Here is a 25,072-nt window from a genome sequence, read left to right on the forward strand (position 1 = left end):
GTCAACTCCACCACTGTGTGACTTTGGGCAAATTGTTTAGACTTTAAGAGTCTCAGTAAAATGGGGGAATTTATATTTATTTCATAGAAATGTTGTGAGTTTTATATAAGGAAATGTATGTAAATTATTTAGCATCATAATTTGCATAAGTGCAACAATAGGTTGCTACTATTGTCAACTATTTTTTTTCTTTAAACAAGAGTACCTAGGGGAAAAGAGGCATAGGTATGGATTGAGTATGGATTGAATGGTGATTCACAGATTAGTTAGAAGAGAAACACATCTTCTAATGCTATTTAGTACTGAAAGGAGTGAATTTGCTTATAATGGAGACCAAAATTTCTAAGTAAATATTAATGTTTCAGGAAGTTAATAAATAACATTCTATTTTCCTACTCAGTTGTGCTCAGAGAAACAGTTCAAGCAGGTAGCAATTAAAAAAAAAAAGTGAATATCAGCTTAGGTCCATTAGAAAGTGGATTTGCTAATATATCACCTTGAATTAACTAGACTAGCCCATACAGTCACAGTCCTGGCTGGACAACCACATGTGTTCCCCATGGGTACTTGACCCTATAAAATTTACTACACAAAGGAGTAGAGAATATTTGTTTCCTGAGGATATCAAGGTTATAACTCAAAGAAAAGGGGGAAACATGTAAGTCATTTCTTAGGGATGGGGTAGGCCAAGATTCCATGATTATCCTATCTTGTAGCTCCTTCCATCCAGAAATGTAAAGCAAGGGGGGAAGAGATTTCCCCACAACAGCAAGAAGTGAAAGAAGTTGCATCAGTTAGAATTTTATTGAGAAAAATAAAACTAAAATTATAAAAAGAAGCTTATTGTATTACACACTTTTTACGTTGCTTATTATTGAAATTATGACTAATTATTAAAAGTATTTAAAAACAAAACCAATAGTTTAATTCTTAGGTCTTTATGATTTTTTTTTCAACAAAATTTGTTTAACAAGATAAAAACAGAATCTGACTCTCAAAAGATTAAGGGAGGATCTGTGAGAATTTATAAAGTCATCAAAACGTTTAAAATGAGTTTTTATGATTCAGTATTTAGCTATGACATGAAGGATGTTATGAGTTTGGACTTAGTTCAAATTCAAATAAGTAGTCCCAGGAACATTTTTAAGTCAAGGTATGAAATGGCTAGATATGTATATCAGAAATAGCCTTCTGGCTAGGGAGAAGATAAGAGTGGAGGTCAGCTAGAAGATGAAAAAATAGTTAACAGATTATAGTAGTCATCCACATGAGAGATTACAGTGGTTCTGAACAAGGGTTGCTGAAATGGGAAACAGAGCACATTGGGAAATCAAGGCTCTAGTGAAAGAGTGTGAAGATTGAAGGACAAGAATGTGATTCACTGGGAGACAAACAGGTTGTTGAAGTGAGGAAGACAATGACTTCAGCTTCGGCTGTGCTGGGTTTGGAGTACATACCCAACATGTAAATAGAAATTTTGAGTAAGCTGTTGGTCACTGCAACTCAAGATAAAATTGAAGGACTTTCTTAAATAGTAGAATCTGAATCCATGAAAGAGAAGATAAAAGCCCCTTAACAGATTCCTGATGACACCGATAATAAAAGAAAGATAACTTTAAAGAACAAAGAGCCTGCATAGAAGACTGGGAAAGAGTAGAAGTATGAAAAAAAATGAGGCCAATGTGCTTTCACAGAAGTTTAGAGAATATTTTAAGAAGTGGTAAACAGCATAAAAAGTTAAAGTAAGTTCAATTAAAACAAAGGTTGGTAAGTATTCATTAACTTTAACAAGTAGGTCTTTAGTGCATTCAAGGAGACTACTGAAGCAGAGACCGTTAAACAGATGAATGTGGTTTAATGAATGAATGGGAGTGAGGATGTGAATTCTGTGAGTGTAGATAGTTCCTTCAGGACATTGTATTTAGGGAAGAGGGAAACAGTAGCATGTGGAATTGATGATGTTTGGATGTGCAATATTTTAAAATTTATGGGAAGGAATCAGTAGACAAGAAGAGATGGAAAATTAAGCAGAATGAATAATTAATAGTAAAGTCTCATAAAAGGTGACCATGGGTGGAGTCTGAAGCAAAGGTGAAAAGATTGGATCATGTCTTCCTTTGTAAGAAAACAAGGATGGGCAGGAGACCTTCAAGATGGCAGAGGAATAAGACATGGAGATCACCTTTCTCTCCACAAATACATCAGAAATACATCTATATGTGGAACAACTCCTACAGAACACCTACTGAATGCTGGCAGAAGACCTCAGACTTCCCAAAAGGCAAGAAACTCCCCGCGTACCTGGGTAGGGCAAAAGAAAAAAGAAAAAACAGAGACAAAAGAATAGGGATGAGACCTGCACCTTGGGGAGGGAGCCGAGAAGGAGGAAAAGTTTCCACACACTAGGAAGGCCCTTCACTGGCGGAGACAGGGGGTGGTTGGTGGGGGGAACTTTGGAGCCACAGAGGAGAGCACAGAAACAGGGGTGCAGAGGGCAAAGCAGAGAGATCACCACACAGAGGATCACTGCCAACCAGTACTCACCAGCCAGAGAGGCTTCTCTGCTCACCTGCCGGGATGGGTGGGGGCTGGGAGATGAGGTTCCAGCTTTGGAGGTCAGATTCCAGGGAGAGGACTGGGGTTGCCTGTGTGAACACAGCCTGAAGGGGACTAATGCACCACAGCTAGCCAGGAGGGAGTCTGGGAAAAAGTCTGCACCTGACCAAGAGGCAAGAGACCATTGTTTCAGGGTGCGCGAGGACAGGGGACTCAGAGCGCCACCTAAATGAGCTCCAGAGAAGGGCACGACCTGCGGCTATCAGCGCAGACCCCAGAGATGGGCATGAAGATCTAAGGCTGCTGCAGCAGCCACCAAGAAGCCTGTGTGCAAGCACAGGTCACTATCTGCACCTCCCGTCCTGGGAGCCTGTGCAGCCCACCACTGCCAGGGTCCCATGATCCAGGGACAACTTCCCTGGGAGAACACATAGTGCACCTCAGGTTGTTGCAATATCACACTGGCCTCTGTCACCACAGGACTGCCCCGCATACTGTACCCCTCCTTCCCCCCAGCCTGAGTGAGCCAGAGCTCCCTAATCAGCTGCTCCTTTAACCCTGTCCTGTCTGGGCGGGAACAGATGCCCTCAGTCGACCTATACGCAGAGGCAGGGCCAGTACAAAGCTGAACCCCAGGAGCTGTGCGAACAAAGAAGACAAAGGGAAATTTCTCCCAGCAGCCTCAGGAGCAGCGGATTAAATCTCCACAATCAACTTGATGTACCTTGCATCTGTGGAATACCTGAATAGACAATGAACCATCCCAAAACTGAGGCAGTAGACTTTGGAAGTAACTGTAGACTTGGGGTTTGCTGTATGTGACTGACTGGTTCCCAGTTTTATGTTTATCTTAGTTTAGTATTTAGAGTTTATTATCATTGGTAGATTTGTTTAGTGATTTGGTTGCTCTCTTCCTTTTTAAAATTTATTTTTTTAAAATATAGATATATATATTTAAAAATTTTTTTCTCTGTAAGTGTGTATGTGTATTCTTCTTTGTGTGATTTTGTCTGTATAGCTTTGCTTTTACCATTTGTCCTAGGGTTCTGTCTGTCAGTTTTTTCTTTTTTCTTTATTTTGTTTTTACTATTCTTTTTAGTGCTTGTTATCATTGGTGGATTTGTTTTTGGTTTGGTTTCTCTCTTCTTTCTTTCTCCCTTTATTTCTCCCTTTCATTCTCCCTTTTCTCCTCCCTTTCTTCTCCCCTCCCCTCCCCTCCCCTCCCCTCCCCTCCCCTCCCCTCCCCTCCTCTCCCTCCTTTCTTTCTTGCTTTCTTTCCCCCTTTTCTTCTGAGCCGCGTAGCTGACAGAGTCTTGGTGCTCTGGCAGGGTGTCAGGCCTGTGCCTCTGAGGTGGGACAACTGAGTTCAAGACATTGGTCCACCAGAGATCTCCCAGATCCACATAATATCAAATGGCGAAAGCTCTCCCAGAGATAGCCATCTCAATGCTAAGGCTCCATTCAACAACCAGAAAGCTACAGTGCTAGACATCCTATGCCAAACAACTAGCAAGACACAAAACCGCCCATTAGCAGAGAGGTTGCCTAAAATCATAATAAGGTCACAAACACACCAAAACACACCAACAGACATGGTCCTGCCTATCAGAAACATAAGACACAGCCTCATCCACGAGAACACAGGCACTAGTCCCCTTCCTCAGGAAGCCTACACAACCCACTGAAAAAACCTTAGCCACTAGGGGCAGACACCAAAAACAACGGGAACTACAAACCTGCAAGCTGCAATAAGGGGACCCCAAACACAGTAAGGTAAGCACATGAGAAGACAGAGAACACACAGCAGAAAAGAAGCAAGGTAAAAACCCACCAGACCAAACAAATGAAGAGGAAATGGGCAGTCTACCTGAAAAAGTATTGAGAGTAATTAGTAAAAAGTATCCAAAATCTTGGAAATGTAATGAAGAAAATACAAGAAACGTTTAACAAGGACCTAGAAGAACTAAAGAGCAAACAAACAATGATGAACAACACAATAAATGAAATTAAAAATTCTCTAGAAGGAATCAATAGCAGAATAACTGAGGCAGAAGAATGAATAAGTGACCTGGAAGATAAAATAGTGGAAATAATTACTGCAGAGCAGAATAAAGAAAACCAGGATGAAAAGAATTGGAGAGAGCCTCAGACACCTCTGGGTCAACACTAAATGCACCAACATTCCAATTATAGGGGTCCCAGAAGAAGAATAGAAAAAGAAAGGGACTGAGAAAATATTTAAAGAGATTATAGTTGAAAGCTTCCCTAATATGGGAAAGGAAATAGTCAATCAAGTGCAGGAAGCACAAAGAGTCCCATACATGATAAATGCAAGAAGAAATATGTCAAGACACATATTAATCAAACTATCAAAAATTAAATACAAAGAAAAAATATTAAAAGCAGCAAGGGAAATACAACAAATAACATACAAGGGTATCCCCATAAGGTTAATGGCTGATTTTTCAGCAGAAACTCTGCAGGCCAGAAGGGAGTGGCAAGACATATTTAAAGTGATGAAAGGGAAGAAATTACAACCAAGATTGCTCTACCCAGCAAGGATCTCATTCAGATTCGACGGACAAATTAAAAAACTTAGAGAAAAGCAAGAGCTAATAGAATTCTGCATGACCATACCAGCTTTACAGCAAATGCTAAAGGAACTTCTCTAGGCAGGAAACACAAGAGAAGGAAAAGATCTACAATAACAAACCCGAAACAATTATGAAAATGGTAATAGGAACATACATATCGGTAACTACATTAAATGTAAGTGGATTAAATGCTCCCACCAATAGACATAGTCTGGCTGAATGGATACAAAAACAAGACCCATATATATGCTGTCTGTAGGAGACCCACTTCAGACCTAGGGATACATACAGACTGAAAGTGAGGGGATGGAAAAAGATATTCCATGCAAATGGAAATCAAAAGAAAGCTGGAGTAGCAATATTCATATCAGACAAAATAGACTCTAAAATAAAGACTACTACAAGAGACAAAGAAGGACACTACCTAATGATCAAGGGATCAATCCAAGAAGAAGATATAACAACGGTAAATATTTATGCAACCAACATAGGAGCACTTCAATACATAAGACAAATGCTAAGAGGCATAAAATGGGAAATCGACAGTAACACAATCATAGTAGGGGACTTTATCACCCCACTTTCACCAATGGACAGATCAACTAAAATGAAAATAAATAAGGAAGCACAAACTTTAAAGGATACATTAAACAAGGCAAATCTAATTGATATTTATAGGATATTCCATCCATAAACAACAGAATACAATTTCTTCTCAAGTGCTCATGGAACATTCTCCAGGATAGATCATATCTTGGGTCACAAATCAAGTCTTGGTGAATTTAAGAAAACTGAAATTGTATCAAGTATCTTTTACGACCACAATGCTATGAGACTAGATATCAATTACAGGAAAAAAAATGGAAAAAATACAAACACATGGAGGCTAAACAATACACTACTTAATAACCAAGAGATCACTGAGGAAATCAAAGAGGAAATCAAAAAACCTAGAAACAAATGACTATGAAAACACAATGACAGAAAACCTATGGAATTCAGCAAAAGCAGTTCTAAGAGGGAAGTTTATAGCAATACAATCCTACCTCAAGAAACAAGAAACATCTCAAACAAACAACCTAACCTTACACCTAAAGCAATTAGAGAAAGAAGAACAAAAAAACCCCCAAAATTAGCAGAAGGAAAGAAATCATAAAGATTAGATCAGAAATAAATGAAAAAGAAATGAAGGAAACAAGAGCAAAGATGAATAAAACTAAAAGCTGGTTCTGTGACAAGATAAACAAAACTGACAAACCATTAGCCAGACTCATCAAGAAAAAAAGGGAGAAGACTCAAAGCAATAGAATTAGAAATGAAAAAGGAGAAGTAACAACGGACACTACAGAAATACAAAGAATCATGAGAGATTACTACAAGCAACTATATGCTAATGAAATGGACAACCTGGAAGAAATGGACAAATTCTTCAAAAAGCACAACCTTCCGAGACTGAACCAGGAAGAAATAGAAAATATAAACAGACCAATCAGAAGCACTGAAATTGAGACTGTGATTAAAAATCTTCCAACAAACAGAAGCCCAAGACCAGATGACTTCACAGGTGAATTCTATCAAACATTTAGAGAAGAGCTAACACCTGTCCTTCTCAAACTCTTCCAAAATATAACAGAAGGAGGAACACTCCCAAACTCATTCTACAAGGCCACCATCACACTGATACCAAAACCAGATAAAGATGTCACAGAAAAAGAAAACTACACAACAATATCACTGATGAACATAGATGCAAAACTCCTCAACAAAATACTAGCAATTAGAATCCAACAGTACATTAAAAGGATCATACACCATGATCAATTGGGATTTATCCCAGGAATGCAAGGATACTTCAATATGTGCAAATCAATCAATGTGATAAACCATATTAACAAGTTGAAGGAGAAAAATCATATGATCTCAATAGACGCAGAAAAAGGTTTAGACAAAATTTTAACCCCATTTATGATAAAAAACCCTCCAGAAAGTAGGCATAGAGGGAACTTACCTCAACATAATAAAGGCCATATATGACAAACCCAAAGCCAACATCGTTCTCAATGGTGAAAAACTGAAACCATTTCCTCTAAGATCAGGAACAAGACAAGGTTGTCCACCCTCACCACTATTATTCAACATAGTTTTGGAAGTTTTAGCTATAGCAATCAGAGAAGAAAAAGAAAGAAAAGGAATCCAAATCGGAAAAGAAGAGGTAAAGCTCTCACTGTGTGCAGGTGACATGATACTATACATAAAGTATTCGAAAGATGTCACCAGAAAACTATTAGAGCTAATCAATGAATTTGGTAAAGTAGCAGGATACAAAATTAATGCAAGGAAATCTCCTGCATTCCTATACACTAATAATGAAAAATCTGAAAGAGAAATTATGGAAACACTCTCATTTATCATTTCAACAGAAAGAACAAAATACCTAGGAATAAACCTACCTAAGGAGACAAAAGACCTGTATGCAGAAAACTATAAGACACTGCTGAAAGAAATTAAAGATGATACAAACAGATGGAGAGATATACCATGTTCTTGGAAGAATCAAAATTGTGAAAATGACTATACTACCCAAAGCAATCTACAGATTCAGTGTAATCCCTATCAAACTACAAATGGCATTTTTCACAGAAGTGGAACAAAAAATTTCACAATTTGTATGGAAATACAAAAGACCCCACATAGCCAAAGCAATCTTGAGAAAGAAGAATGGAGCTGGAGCAATCAGGCTCTCAGACTTCAGACTATACTACAATGCTACAGTAATCAAGACAGTATGGTACTGGCACAAAAACAGAAATAGATCAATGGAACAGGATAGAAAGCCCAGAGATAAACCTATGCACATATGGTCACCTTATCTTTGATAAAGGAGGCAAGAATACACAATGGAGAAAAGACAGCCTCTTCAATAAATGGTGCTGGAAAAACTGGGCAGCTACATGTAAAAGAATGAAATTAGAACACTCCCTAACACCATACACAAAAATAAACTCTAAATGGATTAAAAACCTAAATGTAAGGCCAGAAAGTCTTAGCAGAAACATAGGCAGAACACTCTATGACATAAATCACAGAAAGATCATTTTTGACCCACCTCCTAGAGAAATGGAAATAAAAACAAAAATAAACAAATGGGACCTAATGAAACTTAAAAGCTTCTGCACAGCAAAGGAAACCATAAACAAGATGAAAAGACAACCCTCAGAATGGGAGAAAATATTTGCAAATGAAGCAACTGACAAAGGATGAATCTACAAAATTTATAAGCCGCTCATGCAGCTCAATATCAAAAACACAAACAACCCAACCCAAAAATGTGCAGAAGACCTAAACAGACATTTCTCCAAAGAAGATATACAGATTGCCAACAAACATATGAAAGAATGCTCAACATCATTAATCACTAGAGAAATGCAAATCAAAACTACAATGAGGTATCACCTCACACCAGTCAGTAAGGCCATCATCAAAAAATCTACAGACAGTAAATGCTGGAGAGGGTGTGGAGAAAAGTGCACTGTTGGTGGGAATGTAATTTGATACAGCCACTATGGAGAACATTATGGAGGTTCCTTAAAAATCTAAAAATAGAACTACCACATGACCCAGCAATCCCACTACTGGGCATATACCCTGAAAAAAACATAATTCAAAAAGAGTCATGTACCACAATGTTCATTGCAGCCCTATTTACAATAGCCAGGACATGGAAGCAACCTAAGTGTCCATCGACAGATGAATGGATAAAGTGGGTGTGGCACATATATACAATGGAATTTTACTCAGCCATAAAAAGAAACGAAATTGAGTTATTTGTAGTGAGGTGGATGAACCCAGAGACTGTCATACAGAATGAAGTAAGTCAGAAAGACAAAAATAAATACTGTATGCTAACACATAAATATGGAATCTAAAAAAAAAAAAAGGGTTCTGAAGAACCTAGGGGCAGAGCAGGAATAAAGATGCAGAGGTAGAGAATCGATTTGAGGATACGGGGATGGGGAAGGGTAAGCTGTGATGAAGTGAGAGGGTGGCATGGACTTATATAAAGTAACAAATCTAAAGTAGATAGCTAGTGGGAAGCAGCCCTATAGCACAGGGAGATCAGCTCGGTGCTTTGTGACCACCTAGAGGGGTGCGATAAGAAATGTGAGAGGGAGATGCAAGAGGGAGGAGATATGGGGATATATGTATATGTATAGCTGATTCACTTTGTTATAAAGCAGAAACTAACACACCATTGTAAAGCGATTATACTCCAATAGAGATGTTAAAAAAAGAAAAGAAAAGGAGGATGGTTCTGGAATCAGGTAAGTTTATAGGTATAGGCAGGAAGACAAGGGAATTCTTGTTTTAAGTACAATTTTCTCTGCAAAATAAGAGTTAGGGTCAACTGCCAGTTAGTTTGGGATACTGGGGAATAATTTGGAATATTTAAACAGAGTGTGGAAAATCTGATATATGAACTTTAGAGAACAGGAGAAAATTGAATAGGAAAACAAAGGATGTCTGGTCAGAATTGAGGGTTCTTTTGAAATTGGAGACTAAGAGTGATACTCGTCTGCCTGGTTTTAAAACCTCCTAAATATTGTTTCTTTGGTGTAGGAATAGAGAAGCAGATGAATTTATCCATGAATGACCACCCCCTACCCTCCCAGGAGAATGTGATAAACCTCAAAGGAGAAAATGATTGCGATGATGAAATGATGTATCGTAAGTATGATGCAATATTTGTTGACAGGGAATTCACACAGAGGTAGAAAACTGAATGGAGTTTCCAAATGAGAAAGATAAAAGCATAGGAGCTCTTCGTTGGGGCTCAGAATATTTGAATTTATAATTCTAAAATAGTACTGTTTAACATAATGACTAGTGTTTGAGCATGATCATAAAAGAAATGAGGTAAGGTGGAGAGGAGGAGAAGATCACTGGAGCAAAGGGGCCAACCATTCTGAGGCCAGGGTGATGAATATGAATGGTTTGCCTTCACACAGACTTTGAAATTGCCCATTTTAATGAGCAAGCTTGATGAGTAGGATCTCTCTAGCTCAAAATTTTAATGTCTCTGGATAATTAAAAAGAATCCATTATATGCCATTCACCCAATTAGATCTTGGTAAAATTAGAGTAAATGAAATTTCAAAAATTAGATTAGACTCAAAGATAATTAGGTTTAAAATTGCTCAAACTCTGATTTGACTACATACATATGCATAACTATTGCTTCCACCGATATGTATCTACTTATCTATCTGTCTGGTTGGCTGACTCTATATCTCTGACTGATTTGTAGCCATAAAGATCTCACTCTTTTATCATGTCTTAATATCTCAAAATAAAGTGACATTGTTCTGAAAAAAACAGGAAAGACCACTCTCATCAGAAAATAGAATAAGCCAAAAAATGCTAATTCCTCAGAATCTTTTAGTAAAACAGAACTTTGCTAAAGTCTAACATTTGCATGGTCTTAATTACTATGGATTGTAAATACTGTTAGGTCTAATTACCTATTAACCATGCAGATGGCTACGATGCAGAAAAGCATAGGCCAATTTGTATGCTCTCAATTCCAATTACTACTGCCTTAGTTGATAATCTTATCTGTGTCTTTCTGCATCATTTTTTTAAATTTTAAAATTCTAGTTTTTTAATTTCTCAAAATGTACAAAGAAGTAATTTCTCAATTAATCAGAAATTATAATTTCTTGTATATTCCAAGTCTTTTGTTTCTTTGGTTGTCCTCATTTTTGCCTGATGACAGACCATGTTTATGGCAACATTCTGCAGAGAACAAGAGGTAATAAAACTCAAACCAGCAACTCTTATTCAGAGAAAGCTGAGGAAAGCTGCCTCTAAAACGAAAATTTGGAATTATCTGTGAAGTTAACTTATTTATACTCTTCATATGGTGTTATTATTATAATGGGGCATAATTCTGATTTCTACAATAAGGGACCAAAAAAATACTGACTTAAACAAGATAGAAGTTTATTTCTCTCTCATTTAATTAATTGGCTCAGCATAAGAAAGCAGGGCAAATACATCAGCTTCAGGTGTTTGGAATCCTGGTTTCTTCCATATTTTTGCTTTTCTATTCAAAGGTTTTTGCTTTCTCGTTAAAGTCCAAGATGGCAAGCTTAATGTCTATGTTCCACACAGCTGGATGAAGAATAACAAGCTTGTTACAATTGCTAATAGCCATTAAGTAAGTGTGTCATAGTTTTCTCTGTGTATGTGCTAAAGCAAATACATCAGCATCAGAAGTCGCAGAATGAGTCTAAATTGGCTTGGAAGAAAATACTGGAGAAAATAGCGAAACAGACCCGTAACCCTCATAAGCCAAACTTTTGTTGGGTCAGATGAGTTTGGCAACATTGCCAACATTCGACATAACTGTACAGCTAGCTTTAGAGCACAACAACACTAGATTTTATATCTTATGAAATCCTGCGTGGAAAAAAGTGCATCATTACTAGTCTTGACAGCATTCTTGATGGCAAAGAGTCCAATGATGAGAGGATAAACAAAGGTATCACCAATTCTCAATCAAAAAGCCATTCAGAAGATTCAGACTCAAAACTTTATTTTTTAAATTATTTTAACCTATATGTCTTTTATACTTTCCTTTTTATATTTGTACAAGAGTGATATATGATATTAAAAATTTATGTCTAGCTTTTAGAAGTTTTTCCATAAGTATAAAATAAAAAATTCTATGTGATAAGAAAGCATAATTTAATTTGCATCCTTCTTTTTCCTTTTTTGGTATCATATAAAATAATGTGTCTTGTAATCAATAGCATCTTAGATTCAATAAAATATGGTATCAAGTATAGTACCAAATATCGTATTAAATTAGCCAAATTTATTGGCTAATTTGTTGACAGGGAATTCATACAGAGGTAGAAAACTGAATGGAGTTTCCAAATGAGAAATCTTTACATATATTCGTAATTGAGTAAATGATTTATAAATGATTTATAATCTGTGATTGTATGTTAATTCTACATTTACATTAACTTGAACAACTGTGCACAACATTTAATTAATAGTACCAGTACCATTCTTATTAGTCAAGTAACTTCAGTGAAAGTGTTTGCCATATAAATACCTACTTGCTCCCACATCTAAGAAATTGAAGAACACACATATGAATTTAGAATAATTTGTTTAAATGTTTATTTTAGAATTTTTACTACTAAATTAAAAGTGTAAAAGTGAAAATTTATAACATTAATGAATTAAATGTTTATTTAAAATATTTAAATTATGGTTAGGTCTATACAGTTGTGATGCAACTATGAGCTTAAGTGCGTTTGATTAGCTGCATTTATGAGGTCTGCTTTTCAAGCAACAAAGTTTCCTAAAACCTCATAGGGATTTGGATATGGAGAAGCAATTAAAGACTGACCAGAAATGAACTCAAATGAAGTTCAAAAACTCTTATGTATATTCAATCACAGTATGTATGAAAAATCACATTTAAGGCCAATATATTGTTTTGTATTTTCCCTAAGCATTATAGCATTAAGTCCTATTATATCAATAAATTAATGAATTTAGTGGGTGATCTATCTATTTAGGGGGACAGGGAGAATCAGTGGCAAAAAGACTGCAAAAATCTGATTTTCTAAAAAAATAGCACATGATGAACTTTCCAGTGTACTAGTAATGTTGGCATCAATAATGTCTCTAAAAAAACTATTCCAAACTAGTGTTGCCATCTGCAGTTAAGTTTTTGTAAAGTTTGTAAAGTTTACTAAATATGGGATCTGTCGACTTAATTGCTTGATCCTCAAGTCAATTGCTTGATCCTCAAGTCAATAACACTGCTGCTGCTTCTGTTACTGCTGCAGTAGTAAATGGTAGAGAATGGTGAAGCTGCTCCTTACTGGCATTAAAAAAACATTAGGAGAATACCTTATTTATATATATGATTCATGACTTCTTTAAGGTAGAATAACTTTAGGATTACAGTCAACCCTCTGTATCCATGTTCCATATCCATGGGATCAAGCAACCACAGGTTGAAAATATTTTTTAAAAAAAGAAAAATTCCAGGAAGTTCAAAAAACCAAAACTTGAATTTGTTACACAGTCTACTATTTACATTGTTTACATTGTATTTACAACTATTTACATAATCATTTACATTGATTTAGGTATTAACAGTAATCTAGAGATGATATAAAGTATATGGGAGGAAGTGCTGTAGGTTACATGCAAATACTACATCATTTTATATAAGGAACTTGAGCATCACAAATTTTGTTATCTGTGGGGGCTCCTAGAACAAATCCCCCATGGAGACTAAAGGAGGACTACACCTGCACTTCTCTGCCTCTACACTTATATGAAGGAATCTAAAAATATACACAATCTGGAAGCTTGCAATTGTCACTGCAACCTTAGAATAACTGACACCATCTGGGCAGTGCTGAAAGTAAAAAACCACTGTACCATTCAATGTCCATGTCCTCCTACCAATAATGTGTTTCTCTTTAAACAAACAGTGAATAGAAGGCTCGCCTACTGTAAGTGTGTTTACGTAGGGATCTTTAATAAAGGACACAAGTACATAAGTTATAAGAAAGTTTACTTTAAAGAACAAAGTGAAGCTGAGTGGCTAATTAATATAATTAAAGACTTGTAAATAATCTTTGATCCGTTTCATAGATATATATTGGTATTGGGAGTATATTTGCAGATTAAAGTATTGTACTTCTAATTGTTGCATAGATTTACAAATGGAAAATGTAAAGCAATCTTGTGCATCTTTATATCTCATACACAACCTAGTAGGATGTCTTTTCTAGTGACAGCCATTGAATAAATATTCATATATTAAATTGAATACCCCATTTGAATAGTACATATTTTCCCCTAAGGGCAGAAAAATATCCATGTAATTGTTTTAGACTATGTTTTGTCCACTTTTTGTTCCCAAGGGAAAGTCCAAAAGGAATTAGGATTACAACTACTTCTTGTAGCGCTTAGGACGGGCTCAGAACCCTTTCTACAATTCATATACTGTGCTTTACCTTAAGCTGATAATTGTGTATTTATAAAGATTTAAGAGCTAGTGTTTGTTTTCCAACCTTCAAATTTTCCTCATTATCAATCAATTTGAGACCCAGGAAACCACTATTTGGTGTATGATCACAAGGGGTAGTGGTGGAAATCAGTAGTTTTATCCACAGTATCAAATGTTAAATGACCAAAGTACAGATCTTTAAACTTAAATACTCTCATTTCTTTCACTTCACCTCCTTCTCTTAGTCTTATCTTTAGCAAGTGTATCATCAAAGACATTTCAGAGCAACTTATCCATTCACCACACAGGATTTTAAGTTCACTCTATTTTGAGTGTTTATCTCATGCTTAGCTACCATGCACAAGACAAGCATATACACAATGTTCACCCAGTGCCTTCCAATAGTAGTTGAGTTTCATACATTCCTAGCAATTTAACACCTGATGAACAAATGGAAGACTCTGTTGTGTTTATAAAAATTCACAAAATGTCTACGTTTCCAGAATATGTACAGAAGCAATTATGTATCATTCCGATCCAGGGCCCAAATAGCAACAACTCCTCAGGTTCTGCCAAGTGCATACAGAAGCCTCTCGTGGTTCCTATTGCCAAGATCAGAGAATTTTAAGAGTGCAAATATTCCACTTAAATAATGGTACGCAAAGACTAAACCACATCTCTCCTCCACCTCCATCCCCTCTCCCTTTGTATTTGGTGGTAGTGGATGAGGGGATCACTAACTGTGCCCTCTTTGCCTCCTCCCCAGCACAGAGCTCTCCACCTCACGTTCCACACTGAGCTACGGTCCAGCTCTTACCTGTTGCCTTGGTTACCCTCAACCCACGAAGCCCTGTCAGGTGACTAAAATGACGGGAAAGTAAGGGGAAAGAAACAAGACCCTACAGAAGGAATGATAACCTTCCAGCCCGATGACGAAAATCCCCAACCAGTGTTCGTCTCCCAAAGCAACAAGTGACCCTCTCACAAGGGACTCTTAAAACCACGCGGCCAGCAACCCCCGGAATCCATCTCGCCCGCGTCAACAGCACAACAGGCTGCACATAGCGCAGGTCGTAAAAAACCCTTTCCCCCAAGCATGACCAAAACAGTGGCTCTGATACGCTCCCCACACCCCTTTGAGAAAAATCTGTCACCTGAGACTTCTTTCCACCTCCAGATTTCTGAAGGTCGATGTGTTTCCTCCACCCCACCCCGTTTCTTCCCCCCAAGTTTCTTGAAGGAGCAGAGAGGGTGCCTGTGTTGGGGGGTATATGAGCACGTGTGTAGAAAGGATTTATAACCCTTTGCCTCTGTTCCACGTAAATCTGTATGTGCACTGAGCCTTACCTGTCGCGTCAAAAATGGGATCCATAATCCCTGCTGTTGGGCCAACGTTGTCATGAAGCCCTATAAAGTTATATGTATTAAAGGGCTTTGCACACTGTCAAATGCTAGACAGCTTGCGGCCGCGGGTTATCCCTACAGGGATCCTTTCTGCTCTCGGGGGCCAAGGCAGCCCCATTTCCAACGCGGTTCTTTGCGTCCACGCCCGGATTCTTCCGCCTGGCCCCCTCCCCAAGCCGCGACCCACCACCCGCAGGACAAGCTAGGGCAACCAGAGTCCGGGTGGCGAATGGCCCCCGAGGGCAGCGCTCGGCTAATGGTCGGACGCCGCCGCTCGCGCTCGCCCCTCCACTCCGGGAGGGAGATCGGAGGCGTGGGAAAGCTCAGAGAGAGGGGGTGCAGGCGCCTGGGAGCGAGAGACGGCGCCGGCGGGTATGGAGTGGACCAGAGAAGTGGAAGAAGCCGGGCAGATGGAGGCGAGGAGACAAAACCCGAAGAGTCCACGCTGGAAGTCACCAGGAGCTGACCAGAAGGAAGGAGCGAGGTAGGATAGGAAAGCGCGGCGTCCCAAAGATGCGCCGGCGCCGCACTGAAGGCTCAGGACCCGGGAGCTTAGAGCCGAGAGGACGCAGGTCCCAGACGACTGGGAGGTCGCGAGCGGAGCCCTCCCCCAATTACCTGTGCTACTTCCGCCCTGGCTGCCTCTGTCCGTGGGGAAGATGCTCGAGCATTTCTCCCACTCCACCTGGCCCGCGAAGCACAGCTCGGTGACGATATGCAGCGCCTTCTGGCACAGGCTGCTCACTCCGTCCTCCTTTTGGAAACTCATCGTTTGGCCTTGTTTCCCCCAATTAGCCGTCCTTTCCCCTTCCCGTTACCTCTGTGCTGGCCCCTCTAGCGCCGTAAACCATAACCGGCCCTCGAGGACTTTGGCCGGAGAGCGCGCAGCTAAAAGGCGGCAATTTAGGAGCCCCATGTTGGCCCCATGGCGGGAGCGGAGGGCTCGGGAGAAGGGGGAGAGGCTGGGGCGGTAACCGGGTCGAGGCGGAGGCGGCAGCGGCGGCTGCGAGGTTTTTGCCAACTCTCACGCGGCGCGAACGAGCCCAAGCGAGCTGGAGAGAGACCCGGCATGGAGTGCGGAGGGGAGGGGGCGGGGGACGTAAAAAAACTAAAGCCCTCGACTGCTGCAGCGCTTGTGTTTCTGGCGGGTGCCTGAAGGGGGCGCTTCCAATCGCAGCCTGGCGCCGGCCCGGTAACCCCCAATAGAACGCGCCGTCCCCCTTCTTTAGTCCCCGGGGGAAGGAGGAGACCATGGGGGAGGGGCGGCCCGGTTCCCCTGCTGGGTCGTCCTGCGGAGGCTGGGGATGCTCTTCTAGGGGCACAGGAGGGCGAGAAATCTTGGTTTTCTCTGTACCTTTTTCAGCCTCCGTACCCCAATCCCCTCTTCTCTCCAACGTGACTACGGATGTGTTCTATCCGGTTCTACTTTTCTGAAAAGTCATTCCAACTGAAAACAAACTGAAAAAGTTAAATTGAAAAAACGAGTAGATGAGTAATAAAACTAGACGTCTATAGAAAGAAGACATCCCAGGAAAGCATTTTAAAAATGATTTCTAACTATGATTGTTTAGAGACAGAATATTCAACCCAAGAGGTCTTTTTATTACTAGTAGTGAAATTCACCATGAGGTGCATTTACTGATTACCCAGTTCAGTTTTTCTTTATGCATAAACAAACTGAATAGTCAAATTTTAATTTATTGCCTTTTTGATTTTTTCTTTATTAAACTTAGGAGATCACAAAACAAAATATGTTATTTGTATTAATATTCAGTAAGGATTCTGTCCACTAATCTGGAATTGGCAATTGAGACTGCATAACCTGAACCCATTTATCACCCTTTCAAGTGACTTAAATACTGAAAAAGACAAGCCACAGTTGTTAAAGGGGAGGAGGGTTAATTTCAAATCTGTCACACACATCACTGCTTAACCTGAGGAAATTGTTTTCAGGTGTTTATCTCAGTCAAGAAGATGACTGAGGGGCTTGGACTCATAATTCTCTAATGCAAATGAGTGATAATCATTAATGGAGCTAAAGCTACAAAATAATGCTAATAAACATGTGCCATAAGTTTACAGGAAATGCATTTACATTGCTTTTAAATTGTTTTCAGGCAGAGTTTGATCCCATATTATAAACTGAAGATTGATTTAACCTTTGTTAGGTAAGGATTCTTTACTTTAGAAGTGGAATATCCTGAATTTGTTCTTGTTGAGGAGGAAGAAATTTCCCCCTACCCATCTTGATTCTTCGGGCTGGTCTAAGAATTAAATTGATTTGAAACAAATCAACAGGAGAAAAAATATATATATAACATGTATACAGTGGGAGAGACTCAGGAAAAATGAGTAACTCACCAAAATGGCTGCAGCCCTCACCTTAAAAGCCCTCTTCAGCTAAAGGCAAAAAAGGGTGTTGGGGGTAGTGGTTTGGTACCTGGAAGGGGAGGAAGGCAATTCACATGGAGATGGGAAAGCAAATGCTTGGTAAACAAATGTGTTCTCGGCCACATGGAGACAAGAGAAATTTTAACAAAGAGACCTTGCTAGGTTCCTCCCAGTCTACACATCTAGTTCATACAATAGTTACCTATGATGATAGCTCCCTTCCTGGACAGCTCTATCTACATATTTTTAGGCAGCTAGGAGGAAGGTTGAAGTTTTCTTCCTGAGTCTTTTTGGTACTGTTGTTTTCAGCTCAAAATAATCTACATGCCAAAGAGACATTTTGGGGCAGCAGCTTTTGCTCCTGTAGAATAGATTGTTTTATTTTAAACTGTTTGACAGTTTGTGATAAATTATTTCCTCTGTAAGAACACTGGTAAAGCTTACTATAAATATTCAGCATAACATCCCAGTAGGGAGCATTTATTAGTTGAATCATTTTGACCTGATTCATAGGACAATTGGTATAACTAGGACTATTTTTATCATGAATTATGAGAAAGTAAAATCTGCAGGCTTCATTTCCTCTTTTTTTTTTTAATGCACATCGATTTGGGGATTTTTTTTAGATCAGATTGACTAAAGAAATAATTTCACTGTCATTTAAAAAAATCTTGAATATCCACTATGTTTAAAGATAAGTGTTACTGAACAAGGGCTCCTGTGCCCATGTTACAGAAAGCCAAACTCTAACAGTGGGTGTTTGCAGCAAAGTAAGGATTTATTTGCAGGGCACCAAGCAAGAAGAACAGGCAGCTTATGCTCAAATGGCTTTCAGGCAAGGGTTTTTAAAGACAGTGTTAGGAAAGAAGGTCATATGTTTTGTGATCAGCTTGTGGACATTCTTCTGATTGTTTGATGGTGAGGTAATAGGCTGATGTTTTGGAAACCTCAACCTTCTGGTTCCAACCAGTCTGGGGCCTACATGCTTGTGGTGAGCATGTAGTCACCATCCTCCACCTTGGTGGGGGGGGGGGGTCTTAGTTTCTACAGAATAACTCAAAGATACACATCAGATTGTATATCTATCTTCAGGAGGAACTAGCAGTCCTGTGACTCTATTGTCCTAATCATTAACTGCTTGAGCCTTCTCTTTGGAACTCAGTGAAGACCTTGAAGACTAATGCCTTTTTTTTTTACAATCAAGAAATTGGGGGCAGAGAGGAGATTCTGCACTCAGGAAGGCCCCTCAGGGTCCTGCTGTAACAGATTTTAGTAAGGCCCTTTCCAATTGTCCTTGCCCTCCAGTCCTCCACACTCTAGACAGACCCATATGAAACAACTTGTAATGTAATGCTGTGTTTTCATATTTACTATATGAGCTCTTGTGTGGGATGACCAAATCAGTGATTTTATACTACTTACTTGCTTATGTGGGGTAAGGCAGAATGTCTCTCTAATGACCCTCTTATGTTTGATTTCAGTGTTAAATATTATCAAGTAAGCAAATTCTGAAAATAACTTTCCTGGTATTTGTTTATGCTGTTCCCACTATTTGGTTGTTTATTACTATTCCTACTGCTGTGTTTCCACAACAAGCAGAGTTAATTTCACTTGGATATTCATTTTTCTGAATTCATTTTTCGGAAATATTTTTGCTTTCTTCTAAAATTAATACCATAAGGATTTGATTTATTTTAGGCCATCTAGAGATGGCATCTTTAGGCCATCTCACAGTTCATTAACAGGTGGGTCAAGTCAGGATTTTATGTCACTTATTAAAGCTCAGGTAAGAGTTTTGGGAAAGTAGAAACTGCAGTGGAAGTCATTTTTTTTTCAATGATTAAGGATAAGATGACAAGAATTTAAACTCACAGTCTTTAAATTTCTTTGCCAACTATTTTAATAAGAGCCTAATAAACCATGCAATACAGATTTTCATATACTTCCTCACCAACACTCTGAAGGAGTTGCTAAAGTAGTAAGGAATGGGAGAACAGGTTAGGCTGACACTTACTGAACACCATTTGCTGTGCTAATGTGAGACATTGATAGTCCAAAAGTACAGGCTGTAAGGGTCTTTGTCACAGCTTCATTCTGAGTGACCTTTGCATTAAGTAGAGGAGGAACTGGTTTGGGGGGGAAGATCCTTTGAGAATTCCTGTGTAAGCTAAACTAGCCTCTTGAGTGGTAATTTTGGACATTCAGTACTCCCTGATATCCCTGCTTGCTCAATGCTTTTCCAATTCTTTCTTTTTCCTCTTCCCATACCCCTTTCAAAATATGGAGGAGAGGGAGTTATCTTCTTAGGTAGAGATCTACCTGAGGTAAGGGGAACTTGTGAATCATTCCTGAAACTATCGTCGACTGAAAAGAAAAAGCACAACCTAGAAGTTGAGAGTTATGTTTTATTTGGTGGATTTTCTGAGGAATTCAAGCCCAAGCCTGGGAGACAGGACTCTTAGATCACTCTGAGGGACCACTCCAAAAAGGTAAGGGAGGATTCAGGATATATAGGAGTTTTTGCAACAAAAACCAGGTAGTCTGAACATAAAAAGATTACTGTTAAAGAAAACCAGATAGCTTAAGTTAAGGAATTTAGCACTTTTCTATATATGGGAAGATGCAAGAGTCTGGGCTCATTGAAATCATTCCTTTGATATGCACCTTAACTATGTGGGTCCAATATCCTGTGCTTTCCCATCCTGAGTCTCCTCAGGGTGCACCTTTGTGAGGATTGCTGCAGTGATTGACTGCTTGATGGCAGGCATCCTGCTTCTATCCTGAGTTCCCTCAAAGGCTTACCTTTGGGGTGGCTGCAGTGTGATGGCTTGATGGCTGCAACACCCTTTGTTTACTGATATGGCAGTCAACATTTTTTTTCATTCAAATAATTTCAAATATTACTTGACCCCAAAGACAGGAAGTAAGAGAGTGAGCAAATATCAAAACAGCTGAGCTCACTCTGAAAATGAAGATCAGAGGCAAATATTACATTTTAATTTACTTAAATCTTTGCCACATTCCTTTTCTGTGTTCTATAGTAGCTCAGGTTCATAAGGGCCCAATTCTAACTTCCTGTACATGCTTGAGCCTTTTCTATATTTCTTAATTTGGAGAATGGCATCGTCATTCACACCCAAGTGGTGATGATGATGACCAGACTTCTGGCTTGCAGGCATGGGTATTGCTGTTGAGAAGTTCTATTCTGGCTCCAGATCCTTTTAATCAATCTGATTCATCACTCTGGAAGATTTGGTGTCTTCTCTTTTTCCATTGTGTTCACTTTTTCATTTATCCTGACAGATATTCAGTGAACATTTCAGAGACTCAATTTTGAGAAATTCTATTGATTTATTCCTTTGATAATCCTTTGCTTTCTATTTTTCTATTTCTTTCTATTTCTTGCATCTGTCTAGAACTCCTTTATGTTGGATTTCGGACCACCAGGATTGAATCTTTTATTTTGTTATTCTTCTGCTTTCCATCTCTACCACCCCCTACTCTTTGCAGTTGAAATTTTGGGAAATTTCCTTGACTTTCTTTTCTTTCTTTTTTTTTTTGTGATACGCAGGCCTCTCACTGTTGTGGCCTCTCCCGTTGCGGAGCACAGGCTCCAGACGCACAGGCTCAGCGGCCATGGCTCACGGGACCAGCCGCTCCGCAGCATGTGGGATCTTCCCGTACCGGGGCACAAACCCATGTCCCCTGCATCGGCAGGCGGACTCTCAACCACTGCGCCACCAGGGAAGCCCTATTTTCTTTTTTTTAAAAGAAAATTGAAGTATAGTTGATTTACAATGTTATGTTAGTTTCTGGTGTACAACAAAGTGATTCAGATATATGTATGTGTATATATATATTCTTTTTCATATTCTTTTCTATTATAGGTTATTACAAGTTATTAAATGTAGTTCCCTGTAATATATAGTAGGACCTTGTTGTTTATATATTTTATATACAGTAGTTCATATCTGCAAATCCCAAACTCCTAGTTTATCCTCCCCCTTTCCACTTTGGTAACCATAAATTTGTTTTCTATATCTGTGAGTCTGATTCTGTTTTATAAATAAGTTCATTTGTATCATACTTTAGATTCCACATATAAGTGATATCATATGAAGTTTGTCTTTCTCTGTCTGATTTACTTCATTTAGTATGATAATCTCTAGGTCCATCCATGTGGCTGAAAATGGCATTATCTGATTCTTTTTTTATGGCTGAGTAGTAGTCTATTGTAGACATGTACCACATCTTCTTTATCCATTTATCTGTTGATGAACATTTGGGTTACTTCCATGTCCTGGCTATTGTAAATAGTGCTGCTATGAACATTGCGGTGCTTGTATTTTTTGAATCCTGGATATATGCCCAGGATTGGCATTGCTGGATCATATGGTAACCATTTTTAATTTTTTAAGGAACCTTCATACTGTTCTCCATAGAGGCTGCACCAATTTACATTCCCACCAACAGTGTAGGAGGGTTTTTTTTTTCTTCACACCCTCTCCAGCATTTATTATTTGTAGACTTTTTGATGATGGACATTCTTAACTATGTGGGGTAATAACTCATTGTAATTTTGATTTGCATTTCTCTGGTAATTAGTGATATTAAGCATCTTTTCATGTGCCTATTGGCTATCTGTACGCTTGACTTTCTTTTATGAACTTTCTATTAAATTTCTACAATTTCAGCTATTATAGTTTTAAGATATGCATACTTTTTTTTTTTTTTACGCAAACCTCCAACATTCAGTGGAAGGGCGATTTGGGAAACACGTGTCTTTATTTTATTTATTTATTTGGTTGTGTTGGGTCTTCATTGTTGCGCGTGGGCTTTCTCTAGCTGCATTGAGCGGGGGCTACTCCTTGTTGCCATGCGCAGGTTTCTCATTGCAGTGGTTTCTCTTGTTGTGGAGCTCGGGCTTTAGGCACGCAGGCTTCAGTAGTTGTGGCATACGTGCTCAGTAATTGTGGCTTGCAGGCTCTAGCATGCAGGCTCCGTAGTTGTGGCACGTGGGCTTAGTTGCTCCGTGGCATGTGGGATCCTCCCGGACCAGGGATCGAACCCATGTCCCCTGCATTGGCAGGTGGATTCTTAACCACTGCACCACCAGGGAAGGCCCCATACTTTTTATTGATTGTTTTTGTTTCTTATTTCATGGACATATAGTCTGTACTTTTTTTCGGACCATGTTAACTGTTATATTTAACTTTCTTTCACTGCTTCTGTCTTTTTGTCTTTTCCCTCTGAATAACTTCTTTTTGCTCTAGTTTTATTGAGATATAATTGATATATAACATTGAATAAGTTTAAGAGGTACAACATAATGATTTATGTGTACATTGTGAAATGATCACCACATTTTAGTGTATCATGAACTGTAGCAATTTAAGTATTAAAATACCAAAAGTGTGGATTAAAGAATACCATTCCCTCAATAGAAAAGAGAAAAAAGAAAACTACAAATAGGGATTTGGACTTCGAGCTATGCTTTCATTTTGTGAAACTGGTATGTCAATAAACCAAAATTCATGCAGATCAAATGAGAGACCTAGAATTATCCATTAATGATTTGCAAAAAAATGGCTTGTCATCTATTACACTCTCATTTTAGTAAATGATCATCCAGGGGTTCTTCCATCCAAAAATTTTACTACCTCTGAAATTTATTTGTTCTGTCACTAGAGAACTCTGACTAACGCACTCTTAATCTCATCTCAGGTGGTCTGTCTCCTAATCTTGATGAGCTACTCTGGTCCCTTTAATCTTGCCTAAGGTGGTTTCTTGGCTGCTCCTCTCTTGATTAGCATCTGCTTGAATCTGCCCGTTGGAACTCAGGGAGTCATGGAGGCTGGAGTCTTGCCTACAAAGAAATGGGGGACAAAAAGACCTCCATGCCGAGGAGCCCCACAGGGCCCCACTTGGTTTCATTACCCCCTTTTCTTTGATACTCCTCAATCTTGAGGAGAACAGATGTTGGACAAGAAAGGAAACAGTCATTTTGGATAATAGAGATGTTAATCATAAACTCGGCAGACGAAGTTGGTTTTAGGGGGACTTGATTTTAATCCCCATTTCAGTTTTATCTTTCCCAAATCTTTGAGGGAATGGGGTGATGACTGCTGTGACTACTTCCTGCTGAGATGCGGTATAGTCCTGCCTAAATTTGGAGGAATAGATACTGAATTAGAAATATTTGAGTTCCAAGTCCCAGATCTAAGTCTTGTATGATTAAGATCTCAGTCCCTCAGGAATAAGCCTGAAACCTGGTCCAGACTTGGCACTTTGGAGAGACTTATAGCCAGTTGTTTTCAAACCATTTCCTGTATGGGGAAAACCCATTAAGGCAATCCTGAAGACCTGGAAATAGGAAGCTGACCACATATCTAGCAGTTAAAATTATTGAAAGAATCAGTATATGAATCTATAGTTTTGTAGTAAAAGGTATGAGAAAGGATAAGAAAACAGAACTTTCATTCCATTTGTCAAAACAAACAATTTCACAAAGGGTGAGATGTCTGCTTCTTGGAGTCTGCTCACTGGCTGTAGGCAGGCTTGGCTGGTTTGTCTCTGGTAATCTTCTTACTCCAGTATGATGTACCCACAGTTTTACTCCATGCAATTTTAGAGAAGCTTGACTAGTAATAAGGACATCATAGAGTCCCTTCCATTTTTCTTCAAGCTGCTGCTCAGGTCATTGCTCTTTTTCACACTTTCAGCAGCATCTTTTCTGCCAGCTTTGGAGGGATGTAAGGAAGTTTCCAGGTGAGGGGAGACCCAGATTCTGGCAGAGGTGTCACAACATAAGATGCTATCTTTTCTGCTTCCCCAAAATAATTTCTTGGAGGAGGAAGTCTAGGGTGGTCCAGGCAGGAGGAAGAGAGGAACATCCTCAAGGCAAAAGTGCAGCTGCTAGGGCTGTCCCTCTTCCACCATCTATTCCAACCTCAGAGTCCAGCTGCTGGAGTGGTGGACAGGCTATGATTGGGGCTCAGCCTTTCCAGGCAAGGGTCCAAGGTGATCTGGCCTTCAGGGACGCCCCTGGAACCATCCCCAAGTTGGTCCCTTCATGGTTGCC

General features: G+C 39.2%; 1 protein-coding gene across 1 annotated transcript in view; it reads right to left on the reverse strand.

The window, feature by feature from the left end:
• Positions 1–16,391, reverse strand: part of SYT10 (synaptotagmin 10) — a 76,981-nt gene extending 60,590 nt beyond the window's left edge. The window contains exon 1 of the mRNA XM_022577081.2: positions 16,219–16,391. Within this exon, the coding sequence (XP_022432789.1) occupies positions 16,219–16,369 (151 nt within the window). The 5' untranslated portion in view covers positions 16,370–16,391. The remainder of the gene's footprint in view (positions 1–16,218) is intronic.
• Positions 16,392–25,072: the final 8,681 nt, after the last annotated feature.

This window comes from Delphinapterus leucas, chromosome 11 (assembly GCF_059928025.1).
Source record: "Delphinapterus leucas isolate spDelLeu-1000000601 "Yukka" chromosome 11, BTC_Dleu_Yukka2, whole genome shotgun sequence".
In the NCBI taxonomy this organism is placed as follows: domain Eukaryota; kingdom Metazoa; phylum Chordata; class Mammalia; order Artiodactyla; family Monodontidae; genus Delphinapterus; species Delphinapterus leucas.